The sequence below is a fragment of the Eucalyptus grandis genome, chromosome 8, assembly GCF_016545825.1.
Source record: "Eucalyptus grandis isolate ANBG69807.140 chromosome 8, ASM1654582v1, whole genome shotgun sequence".
Lineage (NCBI taxonomy): Eukaryota > Viridiplantae > Streptophyta > Magnoliopsida > Myrtales > Myrtaceae > Eucalyptus > Eucalyptus grandis.
The window spans coordinates 27,411,415-27,430,050 of record NC_052619.1 but is presented as its reverse complement, the minus strand read 5'-3'; the positions used below and the strand labels follow the sequence as shown (position 1 = coordinate 27,430,050).

Below are 18,636 nucleotides of genomic sequence, written 5' to 3'. Positions count from 1 at the left end.
GACTTACTGTTATACCAGACGACAATCCAGTCACACAAGCAAAAGAGACAAAGTAAACCAAAGCACCAAGGGAAAGAACTCTCTGCCATCAAAGGATGAAGCATGGAAATTCACAATATATGATCAGCATGTCGAACGAGAACATCTAGATCACTCTATGCAATCTCATATTGATCAATGATGAAGACAAATTCGTCATTATCATCTCTGAGGCAAAACGCCGAACAGGTGGTGATCATATGAAGGGTGAGGTTTTCTACAAATAGGAATTCCTATCAATCGGCGAGCAATATAACATGAGCAATTTGAGATAACAATTTGAAGCTTTCGGCAGAAGGCCAACACAAAACAATCGTATGATTGAGTCTCGATGAATCGACCGAATCCTACCTGGGGTGAGATCCTTCCGAATGGTTTACCTGCTATTAAATGAAGACACTAAAAGACTTGGAGAATCTCACGAAGACAAAGCTAAAGCGACGAATCGATTCGGCAACGAAATTGCTTAACGAAGATATTCAGCTGCAACTGGCTTCGCTCGGTTCCTCAGCTCTCCCGCACGCATCAGGCGAGGGAGAAAGAGCACGAGAGAAGTTTCGATCGGTGGCGATGAGCGTCCGTTCTCTGCTCCGTTGCGGCCGTGGTTGCGCTAACCGGCGAGGAAGATTTGACGGTGGCTGTCACCAATCGGAGATGGTATAGACGATCGACCGATGGTGATGGAGCCGAAAGGAAGGGGCACCCTCAATCACATTTTTCATGTCGTGTATTTCACCAACTATTTATTTCGATGATTTAATGATTTAAATATTACGAAATAACAAAATCTCGACCATTATGTGACAATATAATTCAAATCAGTCACACGACATCACGTATAACTATTGCGGTAGATTTGATTGTATAATTCTTTCATTTATTTGAGATCACATATATCCCAAACAAATTAGGTAAAAGCATTTTTACTAGAACATCGTATAAATTTCTTAAAATTTTTAGCATTTAGTATTAAATGCTATAAAATTTAGGATTTAAAGCCAAAGTACAATAAACACGACAAGAAGTATAGCACAATGGTACCATCATGTTTACCAAGTGCGAATAATATCTTTACTTTGTTAAACTTTTGAATATCAATTTCTTATGTACACACAGTCATGATACCTTGAACCCTTCTAGAAAGTAAGACAATAAATATTAGAGAATCTTTTGAATTCATATTTAGAAGATAAGACGTTAATCGATAACCTGTGATCATCTTCATTATCGCAAGTTATGATTTCGTTCATCTATAGTTATATATGAGCATAGTGTATTCTACATTTATGCATGGCGTGTCTATATAATTTCTTTTGGCAAAAGTTTATATGGTAATGCTCATTGGGTTTGCTCAATTAATAATACAAATAACAATTTCTTTTTGGAATCGATCTGTAATCAAATGATTTTAAAACAAGAAGAAAAAATAAAACCAAGGCAAGAAACAAGCCCATATATACATTTAGCCATTGGAGGGGCTAAGAGTCCTCTCGATATGTAGTCATCTTCTACCTCAATGGTAGCTCAAACCCTAAACCCTAATCCTTTCCGTCCACCTAATCTATAGCTCGGCCATGGCAATTTCATCTACCCTGAATTCCCACCTACATTTCTTGTTGGCTTGATCTTTTCTACATCATCGACACCCCAACCCTTTCGCCCCTGTTTCTGCCTCAATTCTGTTTGCTCGTCACCTCTTCTACTTTCAGAATCTTCTTTTACTTTCTGCATGGCCTCTTTTGGACATTCCCGAGAATACCCATTCCAATCGACATCCCAGATTGCGCTTGCTTTTGTTTTAGCAGCATCATTCTGACCCAGCTGCTACTTCCTTTTCCTCGACTCTGTTCAGCTAGCTCATGGACCACGAAGACGACGAGAATTCATCCCGTTTTGCTACACTATGTCAACGCCTGGGACGTCTCTGCCTGGAACAGGAGGTCGAGGTCTGGGAGGATGAGCCACCCCCTGAAAAATTGGAGGAATGCAGATTAACTCTTATAGGTAAAATCCATTCTAATTCCTCTATCAATTTTCAAGCATGTCAAAGCACATTGAAGCAGGCATGGAGAATAGAACAGGTTGATATTTCGCAAAGAGAGGCTAGTCTATATGTGGCAAAATTTCAGTCGGAAACAGATAAACATAGGATTTTAGAGGGCGGAACTTAGCTATTTTCTAGTCATCTGGTAGTTTTCAAACCATGGATTCCGAATACTCCGCTACATTACTATGATTTTTCCACCTGCACCTTTTGGGTGCAAGTTTTTGGTCTACCTTTGGAGTGGTACACTGAACAGATGATTTGCAAAGCAGTTAAGAATGTAGGCTGAGTGATAGAAGTAAAAGCTTATACAAAAGAAGGTTCTACCCTTCGAGCGGGCAGAGCAAGAGTCGAAATCAATTTACACAAACCACTGAAGACAGGCCAACTAATTAGAATCAACAACAAATCTTTATGGCTAGATTTTCGTTATGAGTGGCTATCACAGTCCATTGCAGCCATCAGCAATCCTTCGACAGCTCCAAAGGATCAGCACTATCAGTTTGGTGTTCTGCCGCGTAGCATTATACCCCCTGCATGGATACCTGCAACAGAAAAGATGAAGGGGGTTCAAGTCCAGCTGATTGATTTACCGCAAGCCAAGAAAATAAAAACCACTCGCCATACTCCAAAGATTGGTCCTGCAAAGAAACTAAAGCGCTACAATCCCTATGATATGAGAATTATAGCTCAAGACAACATAGATGAATCACTCCTCCTGGACACACCCATCATGGAAGCTTGCGAAGATGGAAGATGGGCTAAGGTGGCTGGCCCTCAACAACCACTTATTCACAAATGAAACTCCTAAGTTGGAACTGTCATGGTCTGGGCAATCCCTTGACAGTCCAAGCACTAAAGGCCCTTGTGGCTAAGGAAAAGCCCGATCTCATTTTTTTTTATGAAAACTAAAAATGGAGAAGTTGTTCTTCAACGATTGAAACGCTGCTTACACTTTTTGAATCTTTCTGTACATAGCCCGATTGGCTCGGCTGGAGGCTTGGCTGTGTTCTGGAATGCCAAGCTTACTTTAACAATTATCAAGTCTACTTCGGACTACTTTGACATGCTATGCAAGGAAGATATGGAGGACCACACCTGGCGCCTTACTTGTCTCCATGCCCCTGCAGTTTATTATTTACAACAATAGGTATGGCAGGAACTCAGACAAATCAGCAATGGCAATCATCTACCTTGGATATGTGTAGGAGACTTTAATGAAATCATCTACCACTTGGGAAAAGGTAGGGAAAAGACCTGTAGATTCTCATCGCTTATCTTCTTTTCGAGCTGTTTTGAACGATTGTTCTCTAATGGATATAGATTCAAAGGAGTGTGCCTTTACATGGATGAATAACCGAGAAGGGGATGATTTCATAAAGGAACGTCTTGATAGAGTCCTATTTACTATAGAATGGCGCTTATTGTTTCCTAGGGCCGAAGTATATGCACTACCTGCTATGGGTTCCGACCATAGCCCTCTCTTATTAAATACCATAGCACCTACTGCAAAAAAAAAAAAAAAAAAAAAAAAAAAAAAAAAAAAAAAAAAACAGCGACACTTTATGTTTGAAGCTTTTTGGAACCAGGATTGTGAATGTCAAGAAATTATAGACACCACATGGAATTTAGAACAGGTGAAGAACTCTGACTTTCTGCACAAAATTCAGGTGGTTTAAGGTGCTTTAACAAAGTGGAGTCGCAACAAATTCTTGCATAATCACCTCAAAGTGGCAGCATTGCAACAACAACTACAGCAACTTACCAACCAACTGCATAGATTTTATGACAAATCGACAGCCACAGCATTGAGGGAGGAGATACAAAAGGTGTGGCAACAAGAAGAACAGTATTGGACAATGCGATCCAGAATTAATTGGCTGAAATGGGGAGATAAGAATACCAATTTTTTTCATGCCACTACCATACAACGACAACAAAGGAATCGAATTAGTATGTCGCAGGATGACAATCACATTTGGGTGTGGGACTCTGGACAGTTAAAAGAGATGGCATCCACTTTTTCAGGTTTATATACCACAGTGGGAAGTCACAGCTATGGACCAATATTAGACCAATGCCCTTGTGTGGTTACGATGGAGATGAATGATGTCTTAACAGCGATGGTAACTCCTGTAGAGGTTCATCAAGCCACTTTTCAGTTAGGAGCCACCAAAGCTCCAAGTCCAGATGACCTTAATGGTTTATTTTATCAAATGCACTGGGAAATCATTAAAGACGACCTCTTCACAGCAGTGAAAAACTTTTTTATATCAAGGATTTTACCCTCTGCTCTAAACAAGACTATTATCTCTTTGATTCCAAAAACCCCTCGTCTCAAACGTTTGGATCAATACCGTTCTATCAGCTTATGTAATTATGCTTACAAAATTATTTCCAAGGTGATTGCTAATTGTTTAAAAACTATGCTACCAGATCTGATTTTTAAGGAATAGTCAGCTTTTGTGGGTGGTAGGCAAATACAGGACAATATTTTAATAGTCCAGGAGGTTCTTCACCAACTCAAGATAAAGAAAAGGAAGTGTCATTTTCAAGCTGTTCTAAAAATGGATATGCAGAAGGCTTATGACAGGGTGAAATAAGATTTTCTTCACGATTATCTACTCAAATTAAGCTTCCATTCCATGTGGATCCAGTGGGTTATGTAGTGTATAACAACATCTTCCTGTGTTAAATTTAATGGAGAACATCTATAGTATTTCCATCCTACCAGGGGTCTTCGATAGGGTGATCCTCTATCCTTATATATTTTCATCATGATGGCTAATCTCTTATCTTATCTTATCAACAATGCTGTCAACATGGGACACCTCAAGGGTATCAAACTAAGCAGCTAGTGTCCTACTCTATCCCATCTGTTTTTCGCAAACGATGCTATTTTCTTTCTAGATGGTACTATTCATGAATGTCAGAATTTAGCAAATATATTGCATCAGTATTGCTTAGCGACAGGGCAAGAAGTTAATCGAAATAAATCCGGAATATTTTCAGTAAAACTCGCCTTGCTAGTTTACAAGAGAATATGGCCAGAGAGCTAAGAGTACTTGTGTTGCAAAAGTATGGTAAATATTTGGGAATACCATCTGATTAGGGGCGTTCAAAAAAGGATATGTTTTCTTGGATGATGGGGAGAGTTCATGCAAAGTTAGAAGGATGGAAAGAAAATCTCATTTCAAATGGCAGGAAGGATATCCTTCTTAAAACAGTAGTACAAGCGATACCACAATACGCCATGTCTATCTTCAAGTTACCTGTGTCTCCTTGCAAATCTATTGAAAAAAGAATTGCAAAATTTTGGTGGCAGAATGATAAGTGCAAAACAGGGATTCATTGGCAAAGTTGGGAAGTTCTGAAACGGAGAAAAGAGGCTGGTGGTTTAGGATTTCGAGATCTTATGAATTTTAATAAAGCCATGCTGGGAAAACAAGCATGGCGTTTACTTCATCAGCCATTATCTCTTTGGAGTAGAGTTTTCAAAGGACTTTACTTTCATTCAAGGAATTTCTGCACTGCAGAAAAAGGCTTTCGCCCATCTTGGGGCTAGCAGAGCCTTCCAATTGGAAGGGGTGCAATTCAACCTAATGTTCGCTGGTCTATAAGAGATGGGCAGTCAATCAAAATATGTAAAGATAGGTGGCTACCTATCGGAATTTTAAGCGGACCTGTAGACAGCAAAGAACCTTCTATGGTTGCTGACCTCATATATCAGACTCATAACACCTGGAATATTAATTTGCTAAACAGATTCTTTGACTCGCAGGTGATAGATCAGATTATTACCATTCCAGTAAAACCCAACTTTGCTAAGGATAAACTTATTTGGACTGCTACCAAACATGGACATTACACTGTTAAAACTGCATATCATGCACTCACACTATCAGCAGCTATTCAGACAGACTGCACAACTTCAACATCTTATCAGAATCCGAGATGGCTATGGAGGAAAATCCGAACCATGCAAACTATCCCAAAAGTTTGCACTTTCCTGAAAGTTAACATCGATGGAGCACATCAGCCAAGCAGTAACGAAGGTACTATGGCTTGTGTTTGTCGAGATCACCATGGACGGCTTACCGACGGCTTCTCTGAACGCTTTGCTGCAAGTTTAGCCCTACAGGAGGAGATCCAAGCTTTTTCTCTCACCCTACAGCACCTGCTTCACCAAGCCCTCAATAGTACGAATCTGCTCGTTGAATCGAACAGTCTAGTCCTTGTCGAGACGCTGAATCGACACAGAGAGCCGCCATGGGAGGAGCGTGCTCTGTTCTCCGAAGCTGCCTCTCTGTATTCCCTTTTTCCCTAATCTCAGACTTTGCTACTGCAGATGAGAAGCCAATGTTGTTGCTGATTGGGCTGTGAAGGCCCACAATCGCGCAGACCCATCCCAAAATTGGGCTGTCTTTCCTCTGTTTTATTTAATACACCTTGTATGTGCAGATGCACTAGCAGCGGGTTGTACTAGGTTTAACTCTTGAATATAGTTTCCGTATTTCAACCAAAAAAAAAAACAAGCCCAAATATAGAAAGGGAGGGATTTTACCCGCCCGACCATGGGGCCACGAAAGGAAGAAAAAATAGAAATTGAAAAATAAAATAAAATAAGACGCTAGCAACCCTTATACACATATACTATCAATCAATCACACATTCACACAAACCCTAACACAAATTATTTGGAAATGACTACTAATCATTTCGCAAAACGTATGCTTTACCTCCTGCAGCACCCGCATGCTGAAGACACATGAGCCAGGCGTGCTGCCCCTCTTCTAATATTCGAGTCTCTTGCACAAATCTTCCCATCCCATGCTCCCATAGTATAATGGATTCCTGCTATGCTCAAAGAGTGAAGCTGGATCCATTAATCGATTCTTTTCAAGCTCAACCTTCAAAACATTCCCTAGTAGATCGGATTGCAACACATATTCCAACTTTTTCACAGTTGCACATCTACTCTAATATCAAGGCTAAATTGTAGATACCTCTTGTCAAATTGACCAAAGTCGACAACTCCCTCCATTAATCCCCATAGCACATTTGGCATGAAAAGTTGAAACCACACATGATCCATATCAAATGAATGAAGAGTTCCTGATAGCTCATTCCGCCTTGATAGCTCATTCCGCCTTTAGCCGTTAACATGTGGTACGATGTTGAAAGATACTTCCTTTTTTTCATCTTCTACACTAAAAACACAGAGATACAAACCTTCAAACTTTTAGTACGAGTCCCGTGAAGTCATGAAAGACATTATACCGTCTTCGAAAAGGACGAACCCCTTTGGCATCTCTTTTGGGGCTAATATTTCGGTAATCAAACCAATTGCTGGAATAGCGATGCTTCTGTTATATGAGTAAATTGTTAGAAGTATCCAAGTCTGTAATTAGTTCAACAAGAAGAGTTTGATTTGCACATATTCCCAGTAATTCAACTAAAGCTAGAGTTATGTAATAGTTAGACATATCTATCCTTGCTTCTATTGGAAATCATTCCCTTGCAAGTGCTAGCCACCCCTAATATTAGATTGAATAACCCTAAATGTAGCTCATACAATACAAGTGTACTATATAGGAAGTGAAAAATTGATGGAAAATAGAATAGAACATCCAAGAAATTAATCGCCCTCGTCAGACCCTATTGTCTAATGTTCATTGTCATGAGTTCACTTTAAAGATCGCGGATTCTTCAATACAAACTATCCTAATTGAAATCCAACTTTCTTGTAACAAACTTAACATTGTTAAAATAAATAAAACAAAAAAATTCTACTTGCACTCAAACTAGAGCTTGCAAAATGGGTCATAAACCCATATTATGATCCATTTTTATTTAAATGGGTCATATATGGATCAAGTGAAAGTTAAATATAGGTTAGAATTGGGTCTGAGAAAGTAAAACACAGAAAGAAATCGATCTAAATGGGTTATTAGAAACCCACTTTAAAGTTTAAACCCATGGCCTTTTTTAACTTTATAAAATATTTTTTAATAAAAAATCGAAATTATAATTATTTTTCATATTTCAATTTTTTTTTTTTTCTTTTTCTTTATTTTTCTTCCTTCCTTAGCCGGCGGCCTAGAGGGGCGACAATCGCCCGTCGATTGGCAACAGCCCGGTGAGGCTCGAGCTCATCGGCAGTCACCGACGACTGGCGAGGCTCGAGCCTTGTTGACGTCGGGCGGGGCCTCAACCTCGCTAGATCTGCGAGATCGAGCCTCACCCGATGCCGGCGAGGCTTTAGAGGCCGAGCCTTGCTAAAGCCTCGCCGATGACCGGCGAGGCTCGAGCTCGCCAGCCGGGCGGGGCTCGATCTCACTAATTTGGTGAGGCCGAGGCCCCGCCCAACATTGGCAAGCTCGATCTTACTTGTGGCTGGTCGCCGGCCGTCGTCGTGGTCGGCGGTTGGCCGTCGTTGTGGTCGGCGGTCAATCGAAGAAGAAGAAGAAAGAAAAGAGAAAATAAACAATAATTATTAAAAATTAAAAATTCGATTTTAAAAGAAATATTTTAAAAAGAATTATAAAAATTTTCCATTAAATTTGTATTGCATAAAAATTTTTTAACAATACTTTTTTTTATAAAAAAATCATAAAATGAGCTTTTTAGGTTTAGTTAAAAAAATTTCATGTTACAATTTTTAGTTATTCAATGGTATGTTCACTTCAAATAAGAGAAGCACATGCATAGTCTAATTTTTTTTATAAATATTTCAATTTATAGGTTTTTTTAACTTTTATTTTATTTTATTTACTATTTTTAATTTAATTTGAAGTTTTAATCCAATTAGCATATAGTAGAAGTGGGTTTTCCTAGAATATTAATAGGTTTTAGCAATACGGGTTGGGTCGGGTATGGGTCACTTGATTTACATTACATGAATATAGGTCAAAACGGGTTAAATGAGTCAAATATAGGTCGACCCATTTTCGACCCGACCTAAACCCGACTTGATCCACCCATTTGAGGGGTCTAACTCAAACTAATTGAAAATTGAAAAGGAAAATCCAATCCATACCTCTCCACAAACCAGCCTCATCCAACCACTTGCACCTTCCATGTCTGCTCTAACTTTATATAAAAGGAGAATCTCAAATCTGACACTCTCTATCATAAAAATTAAATCAAATTGTCCAAGTAATTGGCATGTGGCTAGAAGGCATGTAGTGCGACAGTCCCCTATCATTATAGCAACGAACACCTAAGAGTGAAAAAGATCTCATGTCGAATTATTGAATTACCATCGTTGCATAATTTTATCTTGGTCCGTCGAGTTGATCTAATACTATTATTGGTGTTGGTTGTTATGATCAACCGTAACATCAAGAACCACATGTCCAATTGTTTGTTAGATTTTCTAAGATTTCAACATTATTTTTCACTACATGAGTTACAAACATCATGTCTCTGTCATTGCATCAATTTGAGATTTTGTTAAGATTTATATACATGTGCAAACTACTTTATATTAAATTTGTTTGTTTCTCTAGAATTTTCAGCTTTTGCATTACGTGCGCCCAACGTACACTCCGTATCAACACACATTCAGGGAGGGAGGGAGGGGGAGAGAGAGAGACCTCAATTGAGAAGTCAACCGTGTTGAATCCTTTTCCTTTTGTGCATGTTTCACTTGAACTTTCTTCCTTTGTGCTCGGTGGATTATCTTCATGCAAAATCTTGTAGAATAAAGTTGAATCTAGCAACTTATCGTCTTGAAGTAGAACCTTCGAATCATTCTTTAATGGCTTGCATATTAGTTGGAAATGACTCAAGTCATTTGGACCAAAATGGTCTAATATCCACAAATCCTTTGATTCCATGTACTCAAGCCACACATGATCCAAATGAAATGGCCAAACAAACTTCTCGTGTTTTGTACCTTTGCAATTAACAAATCTTATAAGCTCAAATGGGACAGCATGAAATGGGGGAATCCGACCTTCGTACTACTTGAGATACAACACAGAAGGCTACTCCTAGGATCTTTTTATATAAGTCCTTCGAAGCCATGAAAGATATATAACCCTCTTTATTGGGAAGCAACCATTTTGGCATCTCTTCTCCAGGTAGAATAATTCAGCAATTTGTTTTGTGATGAAATTTCTATTCTAGATGTAGATTGTTAGATAGTTTTTCGTAACTGGAACCTAATAGGAGTTTCAATGAGTTAAGTGGTAGTCCTCGAGTTTTAGATATAGTTAGCAATAGCAATACAAATATTTTTTTGTACTTAATTGATGGAAACAAGAAATGTACCATTGAAGATTTTGTAACTAGATGAACATGTATTATTGAAATTTTTCATTGGGTGATCCTTGTGATTCAACTATGAACTAGAGTTCTATAAATAAAGAGAATATCCTTTGCATTGTGTTATAGCAACCTCCACTACATATATACGTAGAATCACTTTCTATATGTTTGCTTTTTTTAATTAGCCCACCATTTTGGGATTTTTAGCTTTTTGCAATGCTCGAACACTCAATGCAGCCAACATGTACAGTACTCTATATTGATGAGAGAGAGAGAGAGAGAGAGAGAGAGAGAGAGAGAGTAACCTCAGGCATGAACAAATCATTCACGGGAACCCATTACGGACTAGCTCCCGAGTTGAATATAACTCAACGTCCCCAACATCACATATGTTGGAGGGAATTCTAGTTAGAGATTTGCAATTATTTGCCTTTAGTCTTGTTGGAGGGAATTCTAGTTAGAGATTTGCAATTATTTGCCTTTTGTCTTCTCAATTTCCCTGGAATCTTGGGGATCTCTGGTAGTTGTTGGCAATTCAAAAACTTCAATTCTTTTAAGTCATTTAGTCTCCCCAATGTAGGAAGGTTAGTAAAATTGTTTCCAGGCAAATCTAAAGTGGTGCAGTCAAAGGCATCCAATTCCGCGAGAGTTGGAGTTCCATCGAAGAAGTTCGGCATATAAACCAGCGATGGGCGTTCACTGAAGTTCGGCATATAAACCAGCGATGGGCATTCACTGAAGTTATTGGACTCCAGGTTTTTAGAGTCCTGCCAGAACAATGAAACCAATAAGGATAGACATTCTGGACAAAAAGGAAAATCTATGACAAATTTTCAATTCAAAACTGTCTCTGATTTTTTATAAAAAGGCAGTGGTATGTCCATATACTGGGAATTTATATATAAAAATTTTCACACATCATAACTCATAAGCATCATCAGAAAACTTTGATGAACAAGTAACTACTTCTATTTGTCCACGATCGAATAAATTTTCCTCATAGTTTTTTTAAACATATAACAAAAGGATGATTCTGCTATTCCATAATGCAAAAATCGGATCACTGTTACGTGCTGGTAAAAGGTGAAAGACATTAGTAACTATCAAATTATATGGCTAACAAAACTTTGACCAGAAGCAATGCATTGGTAAGTTAACAACACACTCAAGATCAGTTGCTTGATAATTTTAAATTACCAACTTATATTATAATTTACCCATATGTTTAAGTAACTTACCAATAAGTTAAATTTACCAATGTTTTATAGAAAACTAGTAAGATGCTTGTGTGTTTGTATTGTTTTAATTGTTGATACCGTAGTGAATTTCTCACAAGAGAAATAAGATATATGCAGAAAAATAATAACAAAATAAATATCCACATTAATCAAATTCTACACTAGAGATTACGTGAAACTTTATTTAACGTTAATCCAAACCTCATCATGGAGATTTACTCTAAATAAAAGTAACCATAAGACAAAAATTGCAATGTTTATTGAATAATGATATAAGTATATGCAATATTTCAAACATAAATGTGGCATTTATAGAAATTGTTTTCAAAAAGCCATTTTCCAGAAAAATAATCTTATTTTCCTTGACTAAAATTTGAAAATGAATTAAAAATATTTTTTTTCCATTTAGTAAGGAAAATCTTTTCCTGCATGCACTCATTTTCATTTTTTAAATTATTTTACTTTTTAAAATCGATTTGTTAATTTTTAATTTTTTTACTTTCCTTTTCTTTTTCTTTTTCTTTTTTTTTTCTTCCTTTTTTTTTTTTTTTCCTTCCTTTCCTTGGCCTTGGCCGGCCATCGAACGGCCGGCAATTGGCCATTGGCGACACTCCAGCAAGCTGGGCGAGGTTCAAGCCTCACTCAAGGTTGTTAGAGGTCAACGAGGCTCTAGCGACCTTTGGCGAGGCCCAAGCCCCGCACAACTTGCCGAATCCAGCAAGGTCTGAGTTAATGGCCGGTTGCCGACCAAGGAAGAAGAAGAAGAAAAACAAAGAAAAAGAAAATTAAAACGTGATTTAAAAAAAAATTAAAAAAAAAAGGAAAAGAAAATATAAAAATAAAAGAAAATTGTATTTGGTAAAAGATTGTGAGGTGGTGGAAGTTATGAAAATATTTTCAACTTTCTAAAAAGTGGAAAACATTTTGCCCAGTTTTGAATGTGTTTTTTCCAACAGTAGAAAACGTTTTCTTTAACTAGTTCATTTTCCGTGAAATGAACGATAAAAAAATCTATAAAATATTTTCCTAAAAGTTGTTTTTTGCGAACCAACAGAGCTTAAAGAAAATGAAATCTATAGGTAATAATGTAAACTCTTGTCTCTTAATAACTTTCCTTAATTGTGTTGAATTCTCCACCTTCGTGCCATCGATTTGCTGCAAAAAGGCGAGCAAGCTATTTATGTGGAATTTTCATGAGAAGGTGGCTCAAGTGCTAGACCCAGCGCCCTAGCATATCTATAGAGTAAGGCTCTTCAATGGAGTCGCACTCCACAAGCCTTGTTTTCAAAAGCGAGAGATAGAATTGGTTGATCAATCTATTTCCCTAGTTGTTCTACCGCTAAGGCGAGAGGATGCCTCAACAAGGGGATGAGAAGAGTCGCTATCTATCTCGTGATTTCTTACATCAGGTTGAAATAGATTAAAGGCACTGACCGATGTCTCAATTGAAAGGAAAGGAGGGGAATGAGTTACATATTGGGAAGGAGAAGGAGAGATTCCTTTGATGAAAAGTCCAACTATATTTGAAATAGAACTTGTCATCCATTAAAATTCTTGCAGTTTTGCTTCTTTCTTCCCTCTAAATATAAAGAAATAGTTGTCGGAAATCGTCGATTAGGTTAGCCCAACCGAAAGAGAAATGGGACCTTTTTGTCGTTGTTTGAGAGTTGTCAAGCTTGGACCAATTTAAGTAAGACTAGCTTCCTATAGAAATTCTTCACTACACACTTTCTACATGTCATTTCATTTTCAGCCACATACTATTGGAGAGAACAATGGGAGGTTCAATCAAAAGTATTTAATGCAAACTCACTTCATGATTAAGCAGATAACAAGAAAAATATTTTTCTCTTTCCACACACAATTTTGAAAAGAATTGTCAGCCCGTCTTTATTATACAATATAGAATCTTGAATAACATTTTCAGAGTCTTATCATTTCAAAAAATAAAAATACAATTTAAATCGCCATTTGTGTTTATTAAAAATGTAAGCACACTCATCATTCAATGGTCAAATTATATCACCGATAAGTTTTTCTTCCAAATTTTGGTACTCAAGAGTTATCGGTGCTTTCTGCTTCATTGTTCTTTTAAGTTTCAAAGATACCAGTAATATATTGAAAATGAGATTGGACTTTCTTCTTGAATACATTTTGTTCAAATCAACATCATGATTCTCATGAGAAAGTGCTTAAGACTCCCCTAAAACGGGATGATTCAGTTTATGTTGGTTCATGTAGTAGATCGACATCCTGTAATTAATGCTTTAATCAAATATAAACAATTTAATAGATGCGGATGTTTATTAAGAACATTAACAAGCATCATCCAAGTTAGTAATTGTCGCATTCAAAGTTCTTAGTAATGCACATGCATATTCATATGCAAATAGATATGGATATGTAGAAGATAAGGAAATAAAGACTATTCATTTAAATGCGCACTCAAATTGCTTACTCAGTGCTTGGATGTTGCTTTCATGCAAATCAAGTTGAGCTGACTCCTCAGGACTAGAGGAAAATGCTGGGATCCAAGGACAACATTGGGGCCATTCAAACCATTTTAGTTTATTAGGAAGATGGATAGGACCTTGAAAAGAGTTATGCACATTATTCATGATAAGCTTCTTCAACCTTCTCAATTTTGAGAGAGCATTAGGACCTATGTTTATCTTCTCTGGCTTGGGTAAAATTAAAACTATCGATTGTAATGCATCTGCTACCTGTATTTATAGAATTTGCAGTGCAATTAGTATACAAAATTAAATAGTGAGAGCAAAATCAATATCAACACCAACAAATCTTACCAAATGCCCTGACAAAACATTACGAAAATCATCAAGAAGCCATAACCTGCTAGGATGTTCTTGTCTAACGCTATCCATGGCCATCAATTGAATCATGTTACATATCTGTAGGGTCTCTCTCTCTTCAGTTACCAAGGACTTCTCAACAAGAACTTTTACTCCAATAGTAGGTTCAAAGTCGCAGGAGTCAAGAACTTTCACAATATACTCTTTAGAGTACCCCGTGAAGAAACAGGCAATATCAAGGCAGATTTCCTTTGCGTTGTCATCTAGTCCATCATAACTCCACTTAAAAGTATCAATGCTGGTTTTTTTAAGAATTGTGGTGAGAATACGCAGTGAACTTTCCCACTCACATTCACTTCTACGATACAGGTAACAACCCAATTCCTTAAGTGTTAAAGGATGTCCATTAGCATAATGCAAAACCTTATCCACAAGATCCCTCCTTCTACTGTTGTTACTCGAAAAAGCATGTCTACAGAGAAAGTCAAAAGCATCACATTTCTTTAGAGGTTTAACTTCATAGATATAATCTTCATCTATCCTACAAGAAATTAGCAAATGCTTATCTCTCGTTATAAAGATGATCCTGCTTCCTGCACCAAACCACTCCAGATTTCCAGCTAAAGCATCTAACTGACTTCTGTCAGTAACATTGTCGAGAACAAGGAGAACTTTCTTGTGGTAAAGGTTATTTTGCATTAAACTAATACCTTTATGAACATTAGACACCACTAACCTTCGTCCCGGTAATATGTCAAACAACAATTGTTTTTGCAAAGCAACTAAATCCTTGGGACCTTCCAAAGCTTTGCAAACATCCGCCAAAAAACATGAACCCTCAAATTGCCTATAAATATTATTGTACAGGGCTAAACCTAAAGTTGTCTTCCCTATGCCTCCTGGTCCCCATAATCCTATCATGCGAACATCCTCATCAGACCCGAGTTTTAACATTGAATTCAGCTCTATCAGTCGAAGATGTATCCCGATCAGATGCTCAGCAGCATGTACGGGTCTTTGGTCAATCTGCATAGAGATCTTGCTCACAATTTCCTTTATAAGCTCCGCTTCAACTCTGAAAAAAACCGGAATAGTACTTGACATATTGATTTAGCAATTCAAAGAAATGATTAAGTTTCATGAAAACAGAGTGAGGATGTGGCTAAGTAGATAAAAAACAGGGACAAAGCAGTGCAATACATCAATTAACACTTACTCATCATTCAAGGTCCACCCAGACAATTCACTGGCATCAAAAAGAGCCTTCTTCCATCTCTTCACTTTGTGCGAATCTTTCCCAAAATCAGACTCATGTTTAGCCATATCTCTCCCATAACTCCCTCTACCCCATCTCACTTCTCTTGGTTCCACTTTGTAAAACACTGGCAACACAATCAGATCCTTCTGTGTCTTGCACTCCATGATTTTCGCTAACTCTTCCAAACACCATGACGAGGAAGCGTAGTTCTCGGAGAAAATGATGATCGCAAATTGCGATTCCTCAATCGCCTTCGTAAGCGCCGGCCGTATTTGATCTCCTTTCCTCATTTCCTTGCTGTCGATGTAATAGGATATATTTTTCTGGTATAGAGCTGTCTCAAGATGACTGAGGAAGTTATTGCGAACGTCAGTGCCCCTGAAACTTAAGAAGACATCGTAATTTTTTTTACATTTCGAAGAAGAAGAAGGAGAAGCAGCAGAAGAAGCCATTAGAATTTGGTGAAACAAGGCAGGTGCTGGTGAAGATGAAACCGAGATCTTAAAAGGAAAGCTACTCCATTGGCTCCCCCAATAAAATACTTGGTCGTGGCTTCCAGGAAATGGGATTCGCAACCAGTGAGATTTTGTTCCCCATCGAATCCCCTCAGTATCTTCTTCGTATTAAGAGGCATTACTTTCCTTTTCGTGGGTCGACAGAGATTATTATATTAAGTGTAATGCTTGGTTAACCGTACCGTTAGCTGTAAAAAAGGACGGTGAATCCTCAGCCACACGTTGTCGGCAAAGCAAATGAGAGGGACGAGGGAATTGGAGAGAAGGAGGCGGTGGGGCCTGCCGGCCTCAGCAAGCTCGGCTCGGGCTTTGACGCCGTGAAAAACAAGCAGATGCCGTCGGTCGACATGAGATAAATCTTTACAATCATAATTCCAGTGATTAATATTACAAAAACAATTCAAATTAATATATCATACATTTATTTTAAATTAATATTTTGACTATAAATTTTTTTAATTATAATATTCATGATAAATTTATCTATCATTAATTTCTGTTAAATTGAATAATTACATGAGAAACCAAAAATCAAATCAACTCAAAAAACAAAATTCAAATTGATGTATTATTTAATAAATCAATAATTTAATGATAAAAATTAATGAGAATTAATGGATGATAAATTTATTATAGATATATTAATCTGAATAAATTTGTAATAAATATATAATATTTGAATTTTTTGTTATATTAATTTAATTTTATACTATCATGATTTGATGTTTTTGGGAAATGGCTTCCATCTCCTTAATTATTGGTTTCTTTTTCTTACGCGAAAAATAAAGTGTCCCATCTCTCCAGTCCTCCGTGGGCATCAATATCGTAGATTTGACGGTCAAAGATTTTCGGCATCGAGCGCAACGATCTTTCTTTAAAAAAGAGCCATTGGTCTGTTCTCTTCCAGCCTTTACTGTCGAGCATCTTTCGGCGCGGTGCCGATTGAATAGAGATTTTAAGTTTCTTCTTCTTCGTCGTCTTCTTCTTTTAATTTTTTTTTTTTCAGTCATCTGTGGGCGTGGCGGTGCCCAAAATAACAGAGAAGACAATGGGGGATTTCCTACAGTAAATTGTTGGATTGTTCCTCAGGTTTTAAAACCGGCAAATGCCCAACCCATTGTAAACATGACGAGAACGTCGTAAAAATCATCGGATATATGATAAATTTGTCCTTAATAACGACATAGCATCATAAAACTTTGTTAATTTGTCGTTTCATAAACACGCTGTGGATAGTTTCGGTCTAAGTGAAAAATGACATATTTATTGAATGTGATATATGATTGAACACGTTAAACATGTTTAAATTAAATATTGTTATGTAAGAAAATTCTGCAGTAAGTTATTATGTATATTTACCTATATGTGTCACGTCCACTAACATTAGCTTGCATGATTAATTAACATATGTAGGTTTGTTTCATAAATTTGTGAAAATGGTTAAGCTGGATAAGTTGCAAATGTCGCGTAAGAAAGGTCCAAACTATTTATTGGAAAATCCTGAGTTCTATTTGAGATATGTAGGTTAAGCATGATTAATTAACATATGTAGGTTTGATTCATCTATGAAATGTACTTATGAACAGCTTGCAGTAGTACATAGGGAGATCATTAGCTCGCAAGTTGACTGGGCTCGACTTGATGACTACTTGAGATCAGTTCACTTAGTTCTAAGTCGAGGTAGAGTGCACGCTACTCAAGTTTTTTGTCGAGACAAGCTCGAGCTTATCAATATTCAGCTCAATAGGCTCGTAAGTCTAATCGAGATTTCATTATCTTTTAAAAAATATTTAATAATAAGAAATATAGATAGAAAAATATTCGAACTTATAAAAAATGAGATTGAGTCTTATTTATATGTTGATTGTGATCGAGTGAAGTCGAGTTGAATTCGAGTATCTAACTCGAGTAGAAAATTTGATACTCGATTGAGCAGAGTCAAGTTTCAAGCACCAAGTATTTGAGTGGAATTGAGTCAAGCTAGAGCTTAGTAATGCTTCAACCTAGCTCTACTTAATTAGACCTCTAGATACTCATAAAAACTCATAAATTATACGACATTTCACCATTTTGAAATTTATGACGATTTACCGTAACTAATAACCAAATATTGTAAAATTTGAAATACTTTTAATTGCAATAATTTACAACAGGTTGGTATCGCGACCTCTTTTTTCAGCACCCGCAATCGGGTACGGGCACCGGCGGAAGCTAATGGCTCGACTGAATTTAGTTATACCGGACTCTCCCAAGTTCACCAATTTACGACTTTAATAGTCTACGTTTTTAACCTGCAAGTTAATTTTTAAAACGGAGTTGCCACTAATTGATTCGGGGTAGATTGATTAGAAACCCATGCGAAGTATTGGGAGAAATACTCGCTCCTACACAACCAGAGAAATTAGGATCGCGAACTTGATTACACTAGTTAATCACTAATGCCCTTTCGGTACCT

The 18,636-nt window shown here is 37.3% G+C and overlaps 1 protein-coding gene across 1 annotated transcript; it reads right to left on the bottom strand.

The window, feature by feature from the left end:
• Positions 1 to 14,228: 14,228 nt before the first annotated feature.
• LOC104416859 (disease resistance protein RUN1) lies at positions 14,229 to 16,280 on the bottom strand. The gene is made up of 2 exons (XM_018860327.2): positions 15,625 to 16,280; positions 14,229 to 15,483 (listed from the first exon to the last, which is right to left on the bottom strand). Exons 1-2 carry the CDS (start codon positions 16,116 to 16,118, stop codon positions 14,358 to 14,360), a joined length of 1,620 nt encoding a protein of 539 aa, XP_018715872.2. The 5' UTR covers positions 16,119 to 16,280; the 3' UTR covers positions 14,229 to 14,357.
• Positions 16,281 to 18,636: the final 2,356 nt, after the last annotated feature.